The 20,173-nt window shown below is 40.8% G+C and overlaps 1 protein-coding gene across 1 annotated transcript in view; it reads left to right on the plus strand.

The window, feature by feature from the left end:
* Positions 1-15,938, plus strand: part of LOC147336283 (protein NLRC3-like) — a 69,033-nt gene extending 53,095 nt beyond the window's left edge. The window contains exon 7 of the mRNA XM_086286165.1: positions 15,791-15,938. Within this exon, the coding sequence (XP_086142291.1) occupies positions 15,791-15,938 (148 nt within the window). The remainder of the gene's footprint in view (positions 1-15,790) is intronic.
* The last annotated feature ends 4,235 nt before the right edge of the window (positions 15,939-20,173 follow it).

Raw genomic sequence — 20,173 nt, forward strand, 5'->3', positions numbered from 1 at the left:
AACAACCACCAAACAGCTAAAACAGTAAATGAGAGCAGGAACACGGATTCTGCACAAAGACGTAAACACAAAGCGCGGAGCCGCCGACGCATCAGAATCAGTGAGATGTGACTTTCTCACCTGACTGCAGGGACACGAGCTGAAAGCCGACAGCTCGCTGATTCTGATGTTTCCGCGCTTTGTGTTTACGCCCTTTTTGCGCTGATTCTGAAGCTGCAGGTTTGATCTCTCCAAACAATATTGAGTAAACCAGCAGCAAAAGAAGCTCCAAACTACGCTTCACATAAACATCGTCATGAATTCCCTCTGATTGTTTTGCTGCCACCAGGATAAAATCACACTTCATGCACAGCTCTCTCTCTCTCTCTCTCTCTCTCTGTACTTCTAGAACAGTTTCCTGTTTTCTGCATTATTCGCTTGCTTGTTACGCACAAGTCTACCGTTCTTACAGCCTGTCGGACGCTGTTTTTTTTTCTTTTACTTACTTCTGAAAACAAAGCCTCGTTTCTGCCGTTCAATACTGAACAAATTTAAACTTTTTAAAATGATGCAAAATTGCAAAATGCTCAGCTGTGTCTGTAATCAAACCTCTGTAACTTTGCTCTGCTTCACGTCAGCAGCATCAGGTCATGTTCATATGTTCATTAATGGTTTTCTTTGCTTTTTGATGTACTGCAGAATATTTGTATAAAATCCCAGGCCAGGAAAACCTTCATGTTTTTCTGTTTGATCCTCAGCTACTTTGACACAAAGGCCTCTGCTGTGACGCTCACACCTTTGATAAAGTCTCGCAAGTGTCAGATTTCTTTTTATAGATATAAAAATATAGAAATGTTCTGATGCATGTAGTAACTGTTAGCTTTAACTGTACAAGGCTTGTTAGACATAATGAAACACATCGTACAGATTTCTGGATGTTAGACTATAATTTTTATAATGATTATTAATCTTGAGTCTAAAAAGTCAGTCAAGTATATCCAGGATATCTTTCTGTTAACTGGATTCACTGACACTAACACTGGGACCAGGATAAGCGGTCGCATGAAGCTGGTTATCAGCTGACAATCTTATTATTTAATTAATTTAATTAAGTTATTTAATTTTTCTAATTTTTCCTCTACATTTCCCCTGAAATGAAGGGATTGTGTTAAACATGCTTTAGTTCCTCACATTTTTCTGCATCTCTTTGTTCAACCCCCTGAATTAAAGCTGAAAGTCTGCACTTCAAACACATCTGAGTTGTTGCATTTAAAATTGATTTTAGTGTATGTACAGAACCAAAATCAGAAACTAAGTTCTCTCTGTCCAGATATTTATGGACCTAACTGTATAATCTATACAGCACGTAAAAAATGCTGTAAATAAAGAAGTCTGTGAAAATGTGGCACTTAAGGTCAATTTAAACTGAAGTGATATAATCTTCTCCCCACAGTTTGAGTTTGTATTGTCTCAGCTGCAGACAGACTATGATATTAATATTATTAGTTATTAATATTATTAGTTATAAAGGACACCTTCCTGCCTTTAGTCTTATTCATGATGATTATTAGTCGTCTTCTAATGTCCACAAGTCTGTATGATGTTTCATAGTTTCTAACAAGCCTTTTAAACTTAAGTTACTGCATTGCTGAAACACCAACATCTGCTTATTGAACAAAACAAAAACAACCAAAAGTCCACACATCTGATTTTATTTTATTTTAATAGACTTCCAAAGATTATACCAGATAACTGGCCTCAGAATATAATTGAATAAACATGTTTAAAAACGATAACCTAATCCTGTCTTGACAGGCTGAGCTCTTCAGTATCCACCAACAGCATCGTCATGCTGAGTCAGACGTTTCTGCTCCTGGTGGAAATACTCTTCCTCTTTCCACATTGTACCAAATGTTTTTAAATGTTAGTTTCAATTTAAAATGAAAGATTAAAAAAGTGTAACACATGATGCAAATGTAAACAAAAGCCCCTCTGCAGTATCAAGTCTGCATGGCACAGTGACACACTTTAGGTGATCTCCATCCTTGGGAAAAGTGCTGTCAGCTGTTTCCCAGTCCCCTGGCGTCTGTGCTGTTCACAGAATCACAATTCCATCGCTGAACTTCCTCTCTGCACCGTCGATTAGAGCTTGGCACGCTCCCTTCATCCTTCTGCTTCTGTTCCAACGCCGCTGAAGAATTAGGGCAGAGCACATCGTACGCCCTAGTTGTCTTCCTCAACGTCAACGTTGAATCTCTTTCACTCCTTCTGGTTGTTTGCTGTTCAAAGTCTCCTCTCGACGATCTTCTGGAAGCTCAGTAGCACAGCTCACTGTGGGATGTCTGCTGTGCTGAAGGTGATCTCTACTCCTCTATGATCCTCCTGAAGCCTCTCTCCAGGCCTCAGCTTCCATCTTGTGGATGATCTCCTTCAGTCACTCCTTCTCAGGGCACGTCACAACATCTGCAAGTTAAAATATTGACACTCCTCTTTTGCCACACGGCTCTCGCCATGTGTCAACTCCACACAATGAGACATGCACAAGAATGTTGCACATTCTCTCTGAAAAATTCTCCAGGGTTTCTCTTGGAGCAGCTCCACTCCAAACCTGTAACCCTGTGTCAAAGAAACATTAGTCAGTGGTTAAATGTTAAGATTGTTCAACTCCCAGCTCCACCCGGAGCCTGTATCCTTGCCTGTAGACAAAACCCTGTAAGTTAAAACAAACTTCACATTTGCAAACAACTGTAGCTCATAAGAGTAATAAAGTATTCAGCATCACAGAGGCAAGTATCATTGCAGGTTTATTCTAAATCATTAAACTCCTGCTTTTTGCCATAATTTGCTCCAAATCATCGATCATCTCAACTTCATCCCACATTGTAATCAGTGACTTTCCTGAAGTTTGTCACTCACTTATTTCATCACTATGAGCTCAATAGTGGTCAGATAATGAGCCCATTTTAACTATTCTATAACCCTGCACATCTGCTCAGTTGCCACTTGTCTGTCTGTGCTGAATCCTTTACAAGCACATTAGAGAAACATTAGCAGTAGCATCCTAGGTCAGGCCTGGGTCACCAGACTCCAGAGGTGCTGTAAAAGGTCATAAAGTTAACACTCTGCTGTAAAAGAAGTAACACTGGCTTCAACACAGTATGTCTCTCACACTGTATTCACATCTCCACTGTAATATTCACATTCCTCAACAACACAGTGTAATTTCATCACCAACATACAGCCTGTCAACACAGTTTCCTTCACACAAAAACTCAGTAATCCTGTGGTAGAAAAACATTATTAAGTTGTGTCCTGCTGTAAATCACATGATCAAATCACATGATTAACCCTCTGCTGTAGAAAAGTAATATAAATGTTAGCGCTGCGCAGGTGTGTACACACTTTCTCACAGTGACGTCTGCATTGTGAGTAATACAGGATCATGAATAACACACTGCTGGTAAATTCACAGACACACAGAAAAATTACAGCTAAAAGCTTAAATTTGCAGAGTTCACACAGTCATGTGACCCAAAGTTTCCTCCTCTGGTCTCCTGCTGCTCCTGCAACAAAAGACACACACAGAGATACATCCACCCCTTTGTCACATCTGGGTGGGGGTTAACCTTTGCATAGTGGTGTTAAGTCAGTCAACTCTTGTCAGCTTTCAGCAGTCCAGTCAGTTCCCCATTTTTACTCATTTTTATTCATTTATTCATTCAGTGCTGATAGTGGAATCTATCGTCGCATTTCGTTTCCACCCTCAGCAATATGACGCCATTTCAAAAAAAGAAAAAGAATTTCGACTGGATCACCGCTGAATCCTTTCAGACAGGGACTCGCTTCCTAATTGTCCCAATAAGTGGCTTTCTCCTGAGCCCATTTTAATTTTGGAGAAACTCACTTTGCAACTGTTCCCGACAACATGTTGTGTAGTTCTTCCTGTTCAAATGTTCAGATGTGCTTTAAATGACAGAGATTTAGCAACAAACTTTCAGTGCACTGTGAAAGTAACACAATAAAAAGGAAAAAAGAAAGAAAGGCCTTGTTAAGTCATGACATGTGTTCTTCATCCCAGGAGGGGAAATCATACCAAACCTAACTGGCAGGTTCAACTTTGCAACAAAAGACAAATCATCAGCCAGATTAATCTCAAACATTCAGCCACACACCTCACACCACACAACATAACCCTGTTGTCTCATCACATAACGACTTTCTTCTCATGTAACCAAATGTGTGCCATGTTAAAACTTCTTCACACATCAGAAACTCAACAATCAGCTCACTCAGCTCACTCATTCAAGACCCCTCATCAGCGTCCTGTTTTCTCCTCTATGATGCAACCATCTGTCCTCCAAAATAATATTCGTCCACTAGTCTATGTGTCACTTTCATCTTACTAGTGACTTGGACAAGATGACAAACAGAATCTCATGCTTCATGAGTCAAATTGTTGTCGTGTTGAACAGATTCATGTACTGATCGTCTCCAGAATGTTAGAAGAGCTTCAATGAATCATTAGAAGCAACTTACAGCTGCACAGTTGTGTCAAACCAATCTTTGTGTCATTGTGGGATTTTTGTGTTTCTACATGTGACACACGTCTAAAACATGCACACAATTTGAACACAAACAGGGACATTTGTTACCACAGCCAGATGCTGAGAGCCATTTACTTGTAGTCCTGTGTCTATATATATGTACCATTAGATGTTATTGGAATGAAATGATTGTCAGCTTTGATAGTTTCATGTATGTATGACGGTGAAAAAGCCGTCGGCCTCTGGAAGGAAACAGACGACATTTCAGAGGCTGCAGGCAGATTTCTTTGATTTGGGGCCTTTTTCAGCTTTATTGGACAGAGCAGTGAAGATAAGTGACAGCAAAGCAGAGGGAGAGAGAAAGGGGGCGTGGCCCGGGTCAGAATCAAACCAGGCCAGCTGCTCTCCACCTCGTGGCACATGGTCACCTGCTCATCCTAGTGAGCTCCACCAGCAGCCCTTTCACACACTTTACACAGTCAAACACTGTGTGTGGACCTCAGCTAACAACAGGCTACATTTAAGTCTGGACTACATGTTTTTATATTGAGGAGATTTTTCACTGTTTTTATTCCATCAGCAGCTCAACATCATGAGCAGCTTTGACATAAAGACATCAAACTCAAGCTGACTTTAAACTACTTTTAATACAGGGGCTCAAAAACAACAACATCTTTATTATATATCAGGACAGAAAGTCATTTCATCTCAAATGGAAACAGCTTTATTTGGAATAATCAGCACTATCAACTGGTTTGGGATCTCCACCAGTTTCATGTCTTTACAGCTTCTCCAACAAAGTTCCTGTAAAATCAGCATTTTTGTCTTTATTGGTTTGATAGTGATTGATTATTCAGTCCCAATCTGCTGTCATCTAAAGAACAAAATGATGTTTCTATGAGTCACAAAGCTCCAGATGTTGTCGGCTTCACAAAGAAAACAAAGAACTTAAACACAAAGTGTTTGGAGCCAAAATGTTCCCAAGCTGCTCTTTTTGAAATGGCAGAGGTACAGTGGTGTCTAACAGCACACTGTGGAAGGCAAACATGTTATTGTTGGATGAAACTTCATGAATCCTTTGTAGATTTGAGCTGTTGGAGCCTTTCTTTTCTCTTCAGGTGTACAGATGCTGAGGAGGCAGGTGAAGCAGGTGGAGCTGTTGTGATGCTGGCAGAGGGTGTGTCTTAGTAACTCTGTGAGGCAGAACTGGATCCAACATTGTGGATGTGTTGATGTTGGAGCCATTAAGAGTCTCTGGCCACACTGTAGGATTTCCCTTTGATCCACTGTGGGGGCATTTTGGAGTCTGTCAGTGAAACTCTTCATGTTTGTGTTTGACTCCAGTTTATAGAAACAGAGAAATGTGTCATGCTTTTGTTCGGCCTCCACAAATACACACATTTGTTCATTGGTTGGACTTTTTGTAAGGAGACACATTGCAAACCATGTTAATAAGATCTTGTTGTTTCCTGTGGATCCGACACAGAGAGTGGACTTCAGACAGAAACCGTGGAAGAGATTTTAGAGGCCGTGTGTGGCAACAGGAAGTTTCTGTATGTTTGCTGATCTTACATGTGGAAAACAACACGTGATGTTTGTGGAGTTCTACAATGATTGCAGCTGCCCAGCCAGGCAAGATAAACTTTACTTGTCACAATGAGACTTCTTCCCCATCTCTGTCAGTCCCTGCATCCCTAAATGCCTCCAGTTGTCCCGAGTTCTCTCTGACTGTCTCCTTGGTGCATTTAAACCCCTGTTCCTCCCTGTCCTCATCGTCTGTTGTCTTCGTCTCCGTTATCAGTCATCATAATTTTACCATCTCTGTGCAAGTCTGCAAATTTCTTTATTAAATCATAAGATTCTTAAATTCATCAAGTCTCTCTGTGCCTGGGTCCTCGTCACAAAACATGACATCACTGTTTTGTACATTTTAACACAATTTAATCCCAACATTTGTGAAAGAAAAGCAAAACACTATTTTTGAAAAGTCTGTAACAAAACCATCAAATCTGATCAAGGTTATTTAAATGCTGCAAAAGAAGAATGGATTAGAATAAAAGAAATACATATCCTAACCTTAATTACTGGGGGAGAATAATGAATGATGCTCACAGTGAGTAAAAAGTAAACTGAGTGCATTTTTTGGACAGAGATTCACTTTTAATGTGTGTGTATAATATAATACAGATGCATAAAAAACACTCCCGAAACAGAATAAATTATTACAAATAAATTATTACAAAATATTTAAAAAATATATATAAAAATGGAGGCAACTTTGCCTGTGGTAGAATGTATACAACGTATGAAAAAATCTTTACTGCAGATGCTAATTTTACTAATTTAATAATACTAATTTTGTGTTGTAAGATTTATGAGTTTCATGCTTTCATAGTGGTCCTTAGGAGAGCTTGACATTTTTATCAGGTGGTCCACACTGTAAAAAGTGTGAGAAACACTAAGTGTCTGTGTGCTTTTGGAAAACATTTAAAGCTGCAGTACAGAATCTTTGAAACAAGCTTAAAACATTTTTAGAAACAGAGCTTCTGCTTCTCTTTACAGCTCCTCACTCCACCAGGGCTGTTTGGTGCTTTCTGATAGTGTGCAAATGTGGTGCACGTACTGCGGCAGTCATACAGACAACTGGACGGTCCAAAAGTTAGCCGACCTATTACTGGCTGAGGTTTTAGTAGAGTTGTGGCTGAACCACATAAAAATATATAATTAATTTTAATCTCCCCGATCAATGATCATGTTATGTTGGAATGTTGTTAAAGAGGGTCAAAAATGTTTCAACCCAGTTTGTTTTGCAGATTCTGTACAGCAGCTTTAATATAGGGAGAACACAACTTCCTGATTGTGAGTAAAATCAGGTTTTTTTTTTCTTTGTCAGTTTAACAGTTTCTGTTGTGCCTGTCACTGTTCCCTGTCTGTTTGCTTACCTGGTTCTTCCTGACCTTGTGCTTCTCCTCACGTTCCTCTCTTTCCTCTCTCCCTCTTTGACTGACAATCATACACAAATAGATTGTATTCAATTAGATGAAAAATTACATTAACATGAAAAAAATACTATAGGGCTTTGGAGCGTGATGTCACGGGGGTGGGCGTGGAAAGGATTTTGGCCCGATCTGCCATTTTGGGGGTCTAGCGCAAGTGAAAAGGGAGCGAAGGCACACACAACAGCCATGGTTCGTATTTGCTGTGTGGTCAGCTGCAATGTTCGATCACACGACCGGCAAGAGAATAAGCTTGAAAATGGTTTATCTTTTCATTCTTTCCCAACCTGGAAGCAACATGAGCAGCTAGTGTATCGATGTTACCAGACGAAGGCGTCCAGCCTGGATAGCAGCTGTGAGACGAGCTGACGTGCAGTTCTCTTCCATCTCCAAATATCTGTTGGTGCTCCAGACATTTTCATTCCGGTAAGTTCTAAATATGTTCATATCTCTCTTTATAGCCTATTAGTTTTATTTTCTATGCGCTCTGAGCTCATAGCAAATTAGAACAAACATCCTACTGAGTGATTTTGCAGAACTACCTTCTATTTATAGAGTTGCTAATTATTTGGCATTATTGCAGCAAACCAGCCTATGAAATGGATGAAACATCGTGACTGTGTTCCAGCGCTACACAAGGGACCTGCTTCAAACAAACCACCATGCCAATCAGATTACTTCTTCCATGTGAGGGTGAAGAGGTGACCCTTCTGGATAAGATGGTGAAGGTTTGCTGCGTTTTGGTGAACAGTGTGGTAATAAAACCAGGGAAAAATGAAACTTGCTCCTGTTAAATATTCTTAAGTCTTGTGCTGTATAAATAGCGGTAATTTTTCATAAGATAAATTGAAGTAATTGATAGTAAATAAAGTAATGTTAGTAGTGGGTGATATCATGTAAACACTCATGATTTTGTGTAAACATTTTGTCATTTGTAAACTATAAATGACATGGATTCTACATTGGAACTGATGTGATGTTCTATAAGGTGGTTTTAATAAAATAAAAAAAGAGGCAAAAATTAGTTTGTTTCTTTATTCAACTTTTGAACAGTGGGACTCAGTCAGTAGATATTCAGTAAATGCAAATTATTTACACGGCAGTGCACTACAGGCATAAATCTAGACCCCTAGATAAAACATTATGGGTCATTCCCACAACCCACAGCTTTACTGTGTTCCAGCAAAGTATCCAATAGCAGTGACAACTCCTCCACAGTAGCAGGTGGGATTTTTCTGTTTTGAGGACGGCTCCTTTTACCTGTCAATACAGATGGTCTGTTTATGTTTTGATCAAGAGCCTTTTTTTGGGCAGCTGAAGAGGAGAAGTCCATCTTATGGCCAACCTCTGGCTGTATCTTGGTCACATTACCCAGCAAAACCCAGTATGCAGGTTCATCTGTAACAGTCCTTGTGCCACAGATCAACACTGTTGCTACTATATTAAACAGAAGAGCAGCGACATGGCTGCAGGTCTCTGCGACTCCGGCCATACAGGTGCAGTGGGCGGCTTCAACCTTCCCTGTGATGCTCACAGTGACCCATGGCTGCAATGCTGGTTCATTCAGTCTTAGAGTGCAGCACCTGAAACACACACAGACAAAGTTCATTTAAAGACAAGAACTATGAGCCAAGGCCAACACAAATGTGTTTTATCTACTTTAACATAAATGTAACAAAGTGTTTAGAAAGTTGGCACATACATGTAATTTTTCATTTCTTTATGTGTCCATCTATAGAACGCTGCAGGTTATAGTCTAAATCTGTCTGTTCTGTCAGAAACCTGCCTGCAGAAAATGAACCTAAAGCATGTAATGCAAGGATGTCATCACTTTAGAGATGGAGAAAGCATAAAGTGACAATTATGAATCACTTAATATGATAAGGAGATTATGCAGGTCATTAATCAATGTATAAAACTAAAATAAAATGTATTTTTAGTGACACAGGATACAAACATGGAAGCAAGATGTATAATTAGAATTATTTATAATAAATGTGAATTAATTAGTGCAATTTCTTTAACCATAAAGAATAACTAAATCCTTCAGGAGAATGTCTCATCAATGCACTGAACTCACTATGTTATCCCTCTAACAGCCTCCACATGTGCTCACTGTAATTTCCCCTCATGAATGAATTTATGCTGCAGTAATCTGAATGTTTGCAGGGAAATCAAACGCATTTCACACGCAGTACTCGAGCTGACTTACCTTTGTTTGAATGACGACTTGTACGCGTTGACGCCACAGACAAGGTACGAAAATATGTCAGGCTACGTCAGGCTACGTCAGGCTACGTCAGTAGCGCTTGGTCTTCAGGGTTTCTACTCCACGGCCGTATTTCATACGGGTGCGCATTTCCAATGCACGCTATTTTCTGCAAGTACCGCTGCTTCGCCTCTGGACGCAATCGGTCTCTTTTGAGAGGCTCTTAAGCATCTTTCTTGTAGTCGTCGTTCCAACACAGTGTGTTTGTTTTGATTCGTAGACCCCGAAAATGGCGCTGCGCTCCCACAATGCATTGCGGCGTGACGTCAACTCCAATACTTCCAATATTTGTCACATCTGCGGCAGATTTACTGCAGACTCTGATCAGGAAAGTGAGACGCCGAAAGAGAGGAAAGCGAGCCGGCGCACTCGTGCGTCTGAGGAGACGCGGACTGCGAACTGCTCTTCCTGGGATCTTCCTTTCCAATGTACGCTCACTCAGGAATAAGATAGACGAGCTGGCCCTGATGAGAAGCATGAACAGAGACTTTGCCTCCTCCTGTGTCTTATGTTTTACGGAGTCGTGGCTCTGTGAGGACATCCCGGACTGCGCGCTCAAGCTGGAGGGCTTTCATCTGCTGCGCGCGGACCGGCAGGCCTCTCTCTCTGGACTCCCCAGGAACCTACGCCAGGATCCTGTTTGTGGACTTCAGCTCTGCCTTCAACACCATCCTTCCAGACCAATTCCAAGGCAAGCTTTCCCAGATGAATGTGCCTGATCTCATCTGCCGGTGGATCACTGACTTCCTGTCGGAAAGGAAGCAGCATGTGAGGCTGGGAAAGAATGTCTGGGACTCCCGGACCATCAGCACCGGCTCCCCTCAGGGCTGTGTTCTTTCTCCTCTGCTCTTCTCCCTGTACACCAACTGCTGCACCTCCACCCACCAGTCTGTCAAGCTAATCAAGTTTGCAGATGACACCACCGTTATTGGACTCATCTCGGACGGGGACGAGTCTGCCTACAGGAGGGAGGTTGAACGTCTGGTGTCCTGGTGCAGCCACAACAACCTGGTGCTGAATGCCCAGAAGACAGTGGAGATTATTGTGGACTTCAGGAAGCACACAGCTCCACTCCCCCCCATCATCCTGACTGACACCCCCATCACCTCTGTGGACTCATTCCGCTTCCTGGGTACCACCATCACCCAGGACCTGAAGTGGGAGCCCACCATCACCTCCGTCATTAAGAAAGCCCAGCAGAGGATGTACTTCCTGAGGCAGCTGAAGAAATTCAACCTGCCAACACGGACAATGATGCAATTCTACACTGCAATCATCGAGTCCATCCTCACCTCCTCCATCACCGTGTGGTACGCTGGAGCCACTATCAGGGACAAACAGAGACTGCAGCGTGTTGTGCGCTCTGCTGAGAAGGTGATTGGCTGCAGACTCCCATCTCTGCAGGACCTGTACACCTCCAGGACACTGGGGCGTGCAGCTCGGATCTCAGCTGACCCTTCTCACCCTGGACACAGTCTGTTTGACCTGCTCCCCTCAGGCAGGAGGCTCCGGTCCATTCGCACCAGAACCTCTCGCCATAAGAACAGTTTCTTCCCCTCTGCTGTTGGACACATGAACAATAACCACATGATTGTCCCCGCCACTAACACATGACCCTACGCTGTGTTCACTGCATCATTCCATGTTTGCACTGATCACCACCTGCACTCATGTATATATCTTTCTCCGTAGCACTTTTAATTCTTATTCTTATTTTTTCATGTCTATTTAAGCGTAATTTATGACAGTATGTTTGCACTGAAGCACCGCAGCAATTTCCTAATGTTGTAAACCTGCTCAACATTTGGCAATAAAACCCTTTCTGATTCTGATTCTGATCCAGTCAGTTAGCTCGTAAGTATCCATTTCAAACAGGACAGTGGTAACAACAGCAGGCTACGGACAATTTTAAGTTTTAGATTTTAAATAGGCTGTATGCATTTCAATGGGAGCAACAGGACGGTCAAATCTCGCTGATTTTACTACAGAGCAGGACGGATTGTTGGGTAGCAAACATCGTCGGAAAACACATTTTCAACACTGCAGGTTACCTGGTGTAATGTTTTTCAGCTAAAAAGAAACATGGTCTGACTCCTACCTAACTATATAAAGAGTAACTGAAGGTTAAATGTAGCTAATATGTCCTGTTTTAAGCCAGGCACTTACACCTCCGCTCCGCTGCGTCTCAGCCACCATCGCTCTGGCAGAAAGGGCGCTAGAGCCAGAGTAGAGGAGAGGCGAGCTGGAACAAACCATTATGGGAGGGGGGGTATCTATACTTTTGTTGTTAAAATGTTACGTCTCAACCAAATACTGTATGCTTTTTATATTTTTAGTAGTGTGTCACACAAACAGCAAATATTGTCAAAAAAGTAAGAAATCTTTGGGGGTGCTTTGATTCATTTCAGCACCCCCAAAAATGGGCTAAAATCGCCCCTGAGTTGAAATATTAAGAAATAAATAGTAATTCATGTTTGTTGATTAGATTTATATGTTTAAATGTGTTATTTGTGCTAATTGTGCAATTAGATAGGAACCTTTTCTAAAGTTGTGTTGTGGCTAAGAGGGCATTTTTTGGCTGTCACACTCAGCAAGCTAATTAAGAGACGAGCCACGAGGTTTGCACGTGTGCAGAAAGATAAATAAAGAGTGCCTTTTTTTGGACCTCCCCACCACGTAAAAATGAAAGTTTATTCCCTTTGAGTGAGGCCAATGAGGTAAATGTTTTATTTATTATCATTGTATGTAAATGCGCGACTGTTGCGTGGTATTCAAGTGCAATAGCCGCAGTGTGAGGTGTAATGTGTACTTTATTGATCATTTTGTTGGACTGTTTCGTTGTATATAATGCTTAAGGACTTTAGTAAGAATATTCATTTAAGTTTGTATTTCCTTTTAGTTCTGACGGCATTGTATCGGCTGTGGTTGGACATCATTACATGTTAAGATGTGGAAGAATCCTCCTGTCCGAAATAAATGTCAGTTTAAACACAAAGAACAAGTTGAGCTTTATTAAGACTCGAGGGGAGTAACAATGATCATTGTTCTGACAGCATTTTGAGTGGGAACAGTTCAAAGTTATTTACTGATTGAAACAAGCTGAATGTTTCTGTGCACGATGAAGAAGATCAGCAGCAGGAGCTCAGCTGATCAATGAATTGACATCTATCAGTCGTTTCATGAGATCAAGTCATCAGCAGACATTTGTTTTAACTGTGTGATAAATGTCAGAACGTCAGGGCTCTGCTTTAGTCACTACTTGATGATCATTGGCTCATTGTTGAATCCAGTGGCCCAGTCTGACCTCTGACCCTTTGCTGCATGTCTTCTGTGTTATTTCCACTTTCATGTCTGATCTTCTGCTGTATCGTCCAAAATAAACATCTGAATCATTTCCAACACTTCAGCAGATCTTTAGTTTGGGCAGTACAGCACAAAATAACACATATTGTACTATACTGCCCACTTCCTGATCTTATTGGATCTGTGTGTGAGGTTGGTGAAGGAAACACATGTTTACTGAGTGAATCGCTGCCATTAGGAACTAGTTTTTATATCACAGCCTAGAAATCACACAGGACCATTTCTGCAAGTGAAAATTGGAGGAAAATAATTGTATAGTTTGTGCGTGTGAAGTAGTCAGACTCGAACGTCAAGGAAGGTGGTAGGGAAGCAGACATTTCAGATTTCCAAGGTGAGCAACTTATTTACAGTGAAGTTAATTTAATGTAACTTAACAAAACTTCCTCCCCAAATAAACTCTATTAACAAAACTCAACATAACATGGATCTGGTGACACAGCTCACCTCTCCTCTCTCCTGCATCTGATAGAGACTTGCTTTAAATAGGGCCACCAATTTCCCTCCAATTGCCCAGCCAGTACCACTCACTCAACTGAGGGATCTAAAACGCTACACAGATTATCCAAAAAACACAAAACCTCTACACACTTCTAACATGCACATTTACACAACTAAATGGCAGTATTAACGAAAGGAAAAACATTCAACAAATCCCTTTAAACCTTAACACAAACAAAAGGAAGCATCTCTATGGAAAAAGAAACCCCTCCACTTTGTTTGACCTGCTGATGTCATATGTGACATCATCAGGACTTTAAAATGAGGAAATCCCAGGCGGGCGTTTCCCCACACCTGACCCTTAGGACGACTGAAAAGACAAACAAAGTAAGTATGAACAAATGACTTAATCTGTAACATAATAAAATATAAAGAAACATAACTTAGTATTTGTCTTAATTTGCAGAATGTTTGATTTGCCGGCAACAGAACGCTTACACAAACAAACCCGGGATAGTGAGTGAAGCAATGTTACTTGACAAATAGCAAATCATAGCAAATACATAGAAACAGAATAATGTGTACAATGTGCAAGAAAAGGTAAACACATATGGGACAAATGGAGAGCATTGCAACTGCTCCTCCACTTTGTCACAGTGCGACTGTTGTTTGTAAATGAAAACTTATCCCAACTACATGTGCTGCTGACCTTTGACCTTTTCTTTAGGTGCACAGAGGCCAGAGGAGTCTGTGGAAACATCCAGAACTGAGGCAGTGCTACAGATGTCTTCAAATAAAGTGGTGTATTATCCATGGATGCGTTCCATTCCTGTTTAGACCTACTGGCTGTCAATGGGCTTCATTCCATTTCAGACTGCCGGTGGTCGGCTGGAATCTAAACTCAACATGGCTCCTGTGTTAGAAGAGCCTCTGATTTTAAAATATGCACATTGAATAGTTTCTTTCCAGCACTATGGAGCTACCAGCCCAGTATATGTAGCCCACAGTAGATGGAGTTTTCAAGCTGGACTGACAAACATCAGGACTCATGTGATCCCTACATGTGGACCTTTCACAGATGGATTCAAGTGCAGATTCAACTCTGCATTACATTTGACTTCAGCTGTTACACACTTTCATTTTCTGGCTGTGTCACTTCCTGCTTTTTGGATCAGATAGTTTATCCATGTCCACAAATGTTTGGCTGCATATTTTTATCATCTATATTTTCCAGTCTTCATGCAGCCGATATTTCATGTGAACTCCAATCTGACACCTGCCATCACGTTTTCAGGGTTAGTTCAGTGTTGGAAATGTAGGACAAACAGCAGCACATGTTCTCTAAATGTTTGCAGTCATTTTTAAATGACGCTGATACTACATGAGACATTTTCCACATTTATTGTCTTTGAACAGAGAATAATAAAGCCATCAAACATATACAGGCTTCTGCAAATACAAACTTCTGTGGTGCATTTGATGACCTGCAGAGGAGAACAAGTCGGGCTTTTCAGCCCTAACACAACAAGAACAGCTGTGGAACCATTGGCCATTTGCCATAGTGTAGCTGAGTCAAAACAGCCCAAGTGCTGAGAGGGAAAACATGATGATTTATGTAAAGTCATAACTGGCTGCAGCAGCTGAGCTTTGACCTGTGAGCTGCAGCTTAAGCTTCTTTTATGGTTCAGTGTTTAATGTTTAAACTGTTTATGGCTGCACACACACCCGCAGTCAGGTTTTATATATATTGAAATATTATATACAGTGTGGCAGCTGACCTTTGACCTTTGACCTGCGAGCTTCAGACTCATTGCTGGTGTGAGGTGTTTACTATTGAAGCTTGCAGACACACCCACATCCTCTGATTTGTTCTCAGGGTTGTTCAGTGTGTTGGAGTTGGAGCAGAAACCTGCTGCAGGTTAATTATTGATCAAACAATATCACACAAGGTGCAGCAGCTGACCTTTGACCTGCGAGCTTCAGACTCATTGCTGGTGTGAAGTGTTTAATACTATTGAAGCTTGCAGACACACCCACATCCTCTGATTTGTTCTCAGGGTTGTTCAGTGTGTCGGAGTTGGAGCAGAAACCTGCTGCAGGTTAATTATTGATCAAACAATATCACACAAGGTGTAGCAGCTGACCTTTGACCTTTGAGCTTCAGACTCTTTGCTGGTGTGAAGTGTTTAATGTGACTTCAGCCTGCAGACACAGAGGACTGATGAAGCAGAAGATTTTCTCTGTTTCTACACAGACCTGGTCCAGACAGCAGAGCTGCAGAGGGAAGACGTTCATGGGAAGAAGCTGAGTAAGTGCAACGTCCTCTTTGAATCCTGGATCAGGAAGTGAAGCCGGGGAATATTTGGTGTTTCAATAAGGTTTCTGTCTTTGACTCAGTCTGCTGTCACTTTGTTTCAGAGAGAAAAAGAGATTTCAGATTAACTGCATTATATGCTGAGTAACTAAATGCTGCTAGTCTGTGGTGTCACTCCCAGCAGCATCACGTCATTTCTTTACTCTGACCTTTAACATCAGTTAACTTAGCTAGCAGAGCAGCTAGAGTTAGAGTATGAACTCTGTGTCAGCAGTCAGCTTGGTCCTGGTGGTCACCTGGTTTCATGTTTGCTGATGATCCAGATGTGTCCACATAATTATTTATTTCTGTAAATGTAAAGACTTTACAGATAAACAACAGCAGCCCTCTGGCTGGACTCTAACCTGTGAGTTTCCTGTGACTGAAACCACAAGCTGACATTTTCCTTCTGAAGCAGCTGAATGGATGTTTGAGTTTACCTGCATACATGGTGCACTCAACACCCTCAGCGGAGGAGGAAAAACCTCCTTTCGGTGGAGAAACCATCCTTAACCCTCCTTGAAACTGGCGGGGAAACCAGACCTCCTTATGTATATATGTGTGTATATGCATGTGCTTCAATGTGTGTGTGTGTGTGTGTGTGTGTGTGTGGGGGGGGGGGGGGGGGGGGGTGTTTGGGGTTGTGTTTGTGTGACCTCCTGCTCACCAAAAGGGTCATAAAAGTAGGAAGCTTATTAACCAAGAAAACAGAGCCTTCAGATAGGATGTCCCTGTAATAAAACACTACAGCCTCCCCCACCAACAGACTGGTTGGAGAGGTGGTCAGAGACAAAGGAATGTCTTTGATCCTGCTGCTTGAACTAAGACTTACACATTTAAGTAACACAATGACAACATTTAACAATTTGACTCCAACAGCTGCCAGCTGGAATTTAAATGTAATTTAAATGAAGGATTCAAGGTTATTGGGTTTTTGAACGTAGAGATCACATGAACGTATATGAATTGAATGATATGTCTCTTCTATGTTTCTATTATCATATTTTGATGTTGATTGTGATTGGTTTTATTTGTTTCTTCAGTGGTTGTAGTGTTTTAATATTTAGTAATTTTTTCCATTTTGTAATTGTGTATAAAGTTTAATTTGAATGAAAGTTACACTCAAATGCTTCAGGGTCTTCAGTCAGTGTGTGATCAGTTTTATACATGGCAATGGTCTTACGTATGCCGGTGTTGGATATGGCTGATAACGGTATGTTAAAATCTGAAACAGCCTTTAAAAACTCTGTCCAGCCAATAGGTCTGAAGGTGTGTGTGTGGTTGTGACGGCTTTAATCAGGTCGTAAATGTGTGAACCCGGGCTGGTGCGTTTATCAACAACAATTTCACCTTTGTCATTGTAAGAAACCAAGTCTGGCCAACGAGAGAATGAGTTCTGCATTCCTCCTTCTCCTTTTAGGTATGTGTGTCAAAACATTCTCTGCAATAAAATCCTTCAGCATCACCATAAACAGGTTGGGTGTCCGCAGGCTGGGTTTGCACATCCATGTTAAATTGTTCCGGTAGGGATGAAGACAATATATTCTTTTCACGGGCACCTTGTCTCACAAGTGTGCGGTATCTTTGGAGAATAACACCATATTTTTTTAGCTTTCTCATACACATCTATGTCTGATTCTTGTAACACTTGAAGCATCTCCTTGTCCAAGTCTTTCTGAGCCTGTTGTCTGATGTTGCCTGTGTACTGCTGCGGTTGTTTCAATAAGTCCAACTGATGTTGGGGCACCAAAAACATCTTTTGCACATGTTCCATTTTCACCTGTTTGCTATCAGACTGGTTATGAAAGGGATTGCAGCCCCTAATCAGGCTAGTAAAAACCCACCAGATTGGTTGATTGTCTTTCTCTTTTTCAAAGTTTTGATCTTTTCTTCGGCAATCAGTCTGATTAGAGATTTTTTCTTTTTAGCTGTTTGTACTTCTGATTTGTCAGTGGAATGTTACCTTGCAATACGTTAAAGGCTATCTCACACAATGCATTGATGAAGTTTGCATTGCTAATAATAACTCTGCGTAGAGCCGGGGGAGACTTGTATATCAACTCCAACAGAGACAGATTCCTCCGCATGCGTGATGACATCCTTTCACCTCTTCACTGTTTTTTGTTTTGGGTTATAAACAACCGGACGGTCTGACAGTAAATTTCTTCGGGGTCTTAAATAGTCCGGGGTCTTACCTTTATAGTCTATTAAAACATACCCGTGTGTTGTGGATGTGGCATCATTAAACGCTTCTATAATATATTTAGTATTACCAGGAAAGATTTGCCTACCTAAAAGCATGACTTGATATTTATCTCTTGGATTTTTAAACAATATTAGTTGGTGCATTTCAAAAATAAAAATATGAAGACACTCAAAATAAATTTCCTGTGGTGGGAAACTATTTTGTGCAACTTTTTTGTATTTACAGTTTTGAGGGATAAGCCTCTTAAATTTCTCTAACTAGAAATATATGTTAAAAAAAATGATTTTCATTTTTTTGGTAGTTTATTGCATTTTTTTGCAATTTATGTAATTACTATGCACTTAATGCATACATATTATTTAAACTTGGGCTATAATGGTTGTATTGATGTATAGCAACTTCATATGTTTCATATGTTTCATATGTTGTTTGTTTAATTTAAGACAAAAAAAATTTAAATGAATGAGAGGTAAAACTTGAGGGGGTAGGGACAAATAAGTAAATACTTCAGCCTACTCCTTTTCAAACAAATAATTTTTGTAATAATTTTGTAATGATTATGAAGGCACATATTTGAAATGTTTGAAATAAAAATGAACTGAACTGAAATGCTCCCAAAAATGTCACTAAAACATGAAAAAATATAATATAAGCTCTGGTCACAGCAGATACTGATAAACATGTATTATGAGGATGGATGATCAAGTTTCTCACTCTCTCCTTTAAATCTCAGTTTTTTCTTCTTCACAGTTTATCTGTTAATTTATTAATGAATAACACTGAAAGAGTTTCTGTTATATTTCCCCTTGAACATCAGCTTATTAGGGCGGCATTAGGAAATAGCCCCCCTCCAAAGAATGAATAAATGAATGATGATAATAATAAAATGATTCAAAAGCAGAGCTCAGAGTGGTAGAATGGTCAAACATGGATCCACGGGTGGTTCAACTGCATTTGGTGACATGACTAAAGCAAATCTTTCAAATAATCCCACCATCAACGGGATGTTGTCTCCTTTACTACGGTTACTTTACTTGGTCACCGTGTGAATTTCTTGGAAATGAACCAAATTCTTTTATTTGTTGGTTGTTGCATATTTAACCTCTACAGTCAGGAAAGGAGGAGATGAGGCCTCAACAATGTTGGGTTGTAGCCAGTGTTGGGAAGGTTACTTTTAAAATGTATTCCATTACAGAATACAGAATACATGCCCTAAAATGTATTCTGTAACGTATTCCGTTACGTTACTCAATGACAGTAACGTATTCTGAATACTTTGGATTACTTAAAGTATTATATTATCATGCTTTTTACAACAACGTGAATGTACTATTGCTGTGTGATTTATTACTATTACTGAAGGTCCGCGACTCCGAACTGTAGTAAAGGGACCTCTGACTAATACAGCGGGGTCCCTGTCGGCTTGTAGCCGAAAAATAGCTTTACTTTGTTGTGTGGGTCAACTTTTCTTGCCAGAGACAGAGAGAGGCGTTGAAAGGCTGCTCCAACGGAACTTATTGTTTTCGGAGGAAAACACGAACACGGTGTACAGTCGAGTCTTAATAGCTTACTTACAACTGGGCTCGTCAGGCTCTCTTGGCTCAAGTGGTTATTAGAAATCAGAAATCAGAAAGGGTTTTATTGCCAAATGTTGAGCAGGTTTACAACATTAGGAAATTGCTGCGGTGCTTCAGTGCAAACATACTGTCATAAATTGCGCTTAAATAGACATGAAAAAATAAAAGTAAGAATAAGAATTAAAAGTGCTACGTAGAAAGATATATACATGAGTGCAGGTGGTGATCAGTGCCAAACATGGAATGATGCAGTGAACACAGCGTAGGGTCATGTGTTAGTGGTGGGAACAGTCATACGGTTATTGTTCATGTGTCCAACAGCAGAGGGGAAGAAACTGTTCTTATGGCGAGAGGTTCTGGTGCGAATGGACCGGAGCCTCCTGCCTGAGGGGAGCAGGTCAAACAGACTGTGTCCAGGGTGAGAAGGGTCAGCTGAGATCCGAGCTGC

The sequence above is a fragment of the Aulonocara sp. 'chitande type north' Nkhata Bay genome, linkage group LG3 (genome assembly GCF_057382095.1).
Source record: "Aulonocara sp. 'chitande type north' Nkhata Bay isolate Kocher_YH1m ecotype deep benthic linkage group LG3, A_spYH_male_GT1.1, whole genome shotgun sequence".
Classification (NCBI taxonomy): Eukaryota; Metazoa; Chordata; class Actinopteri; order Cichliformes; family Cichlidae; genus Aulonocara; species Aulonocara sp. 'chitande type north' Nkhata Bay.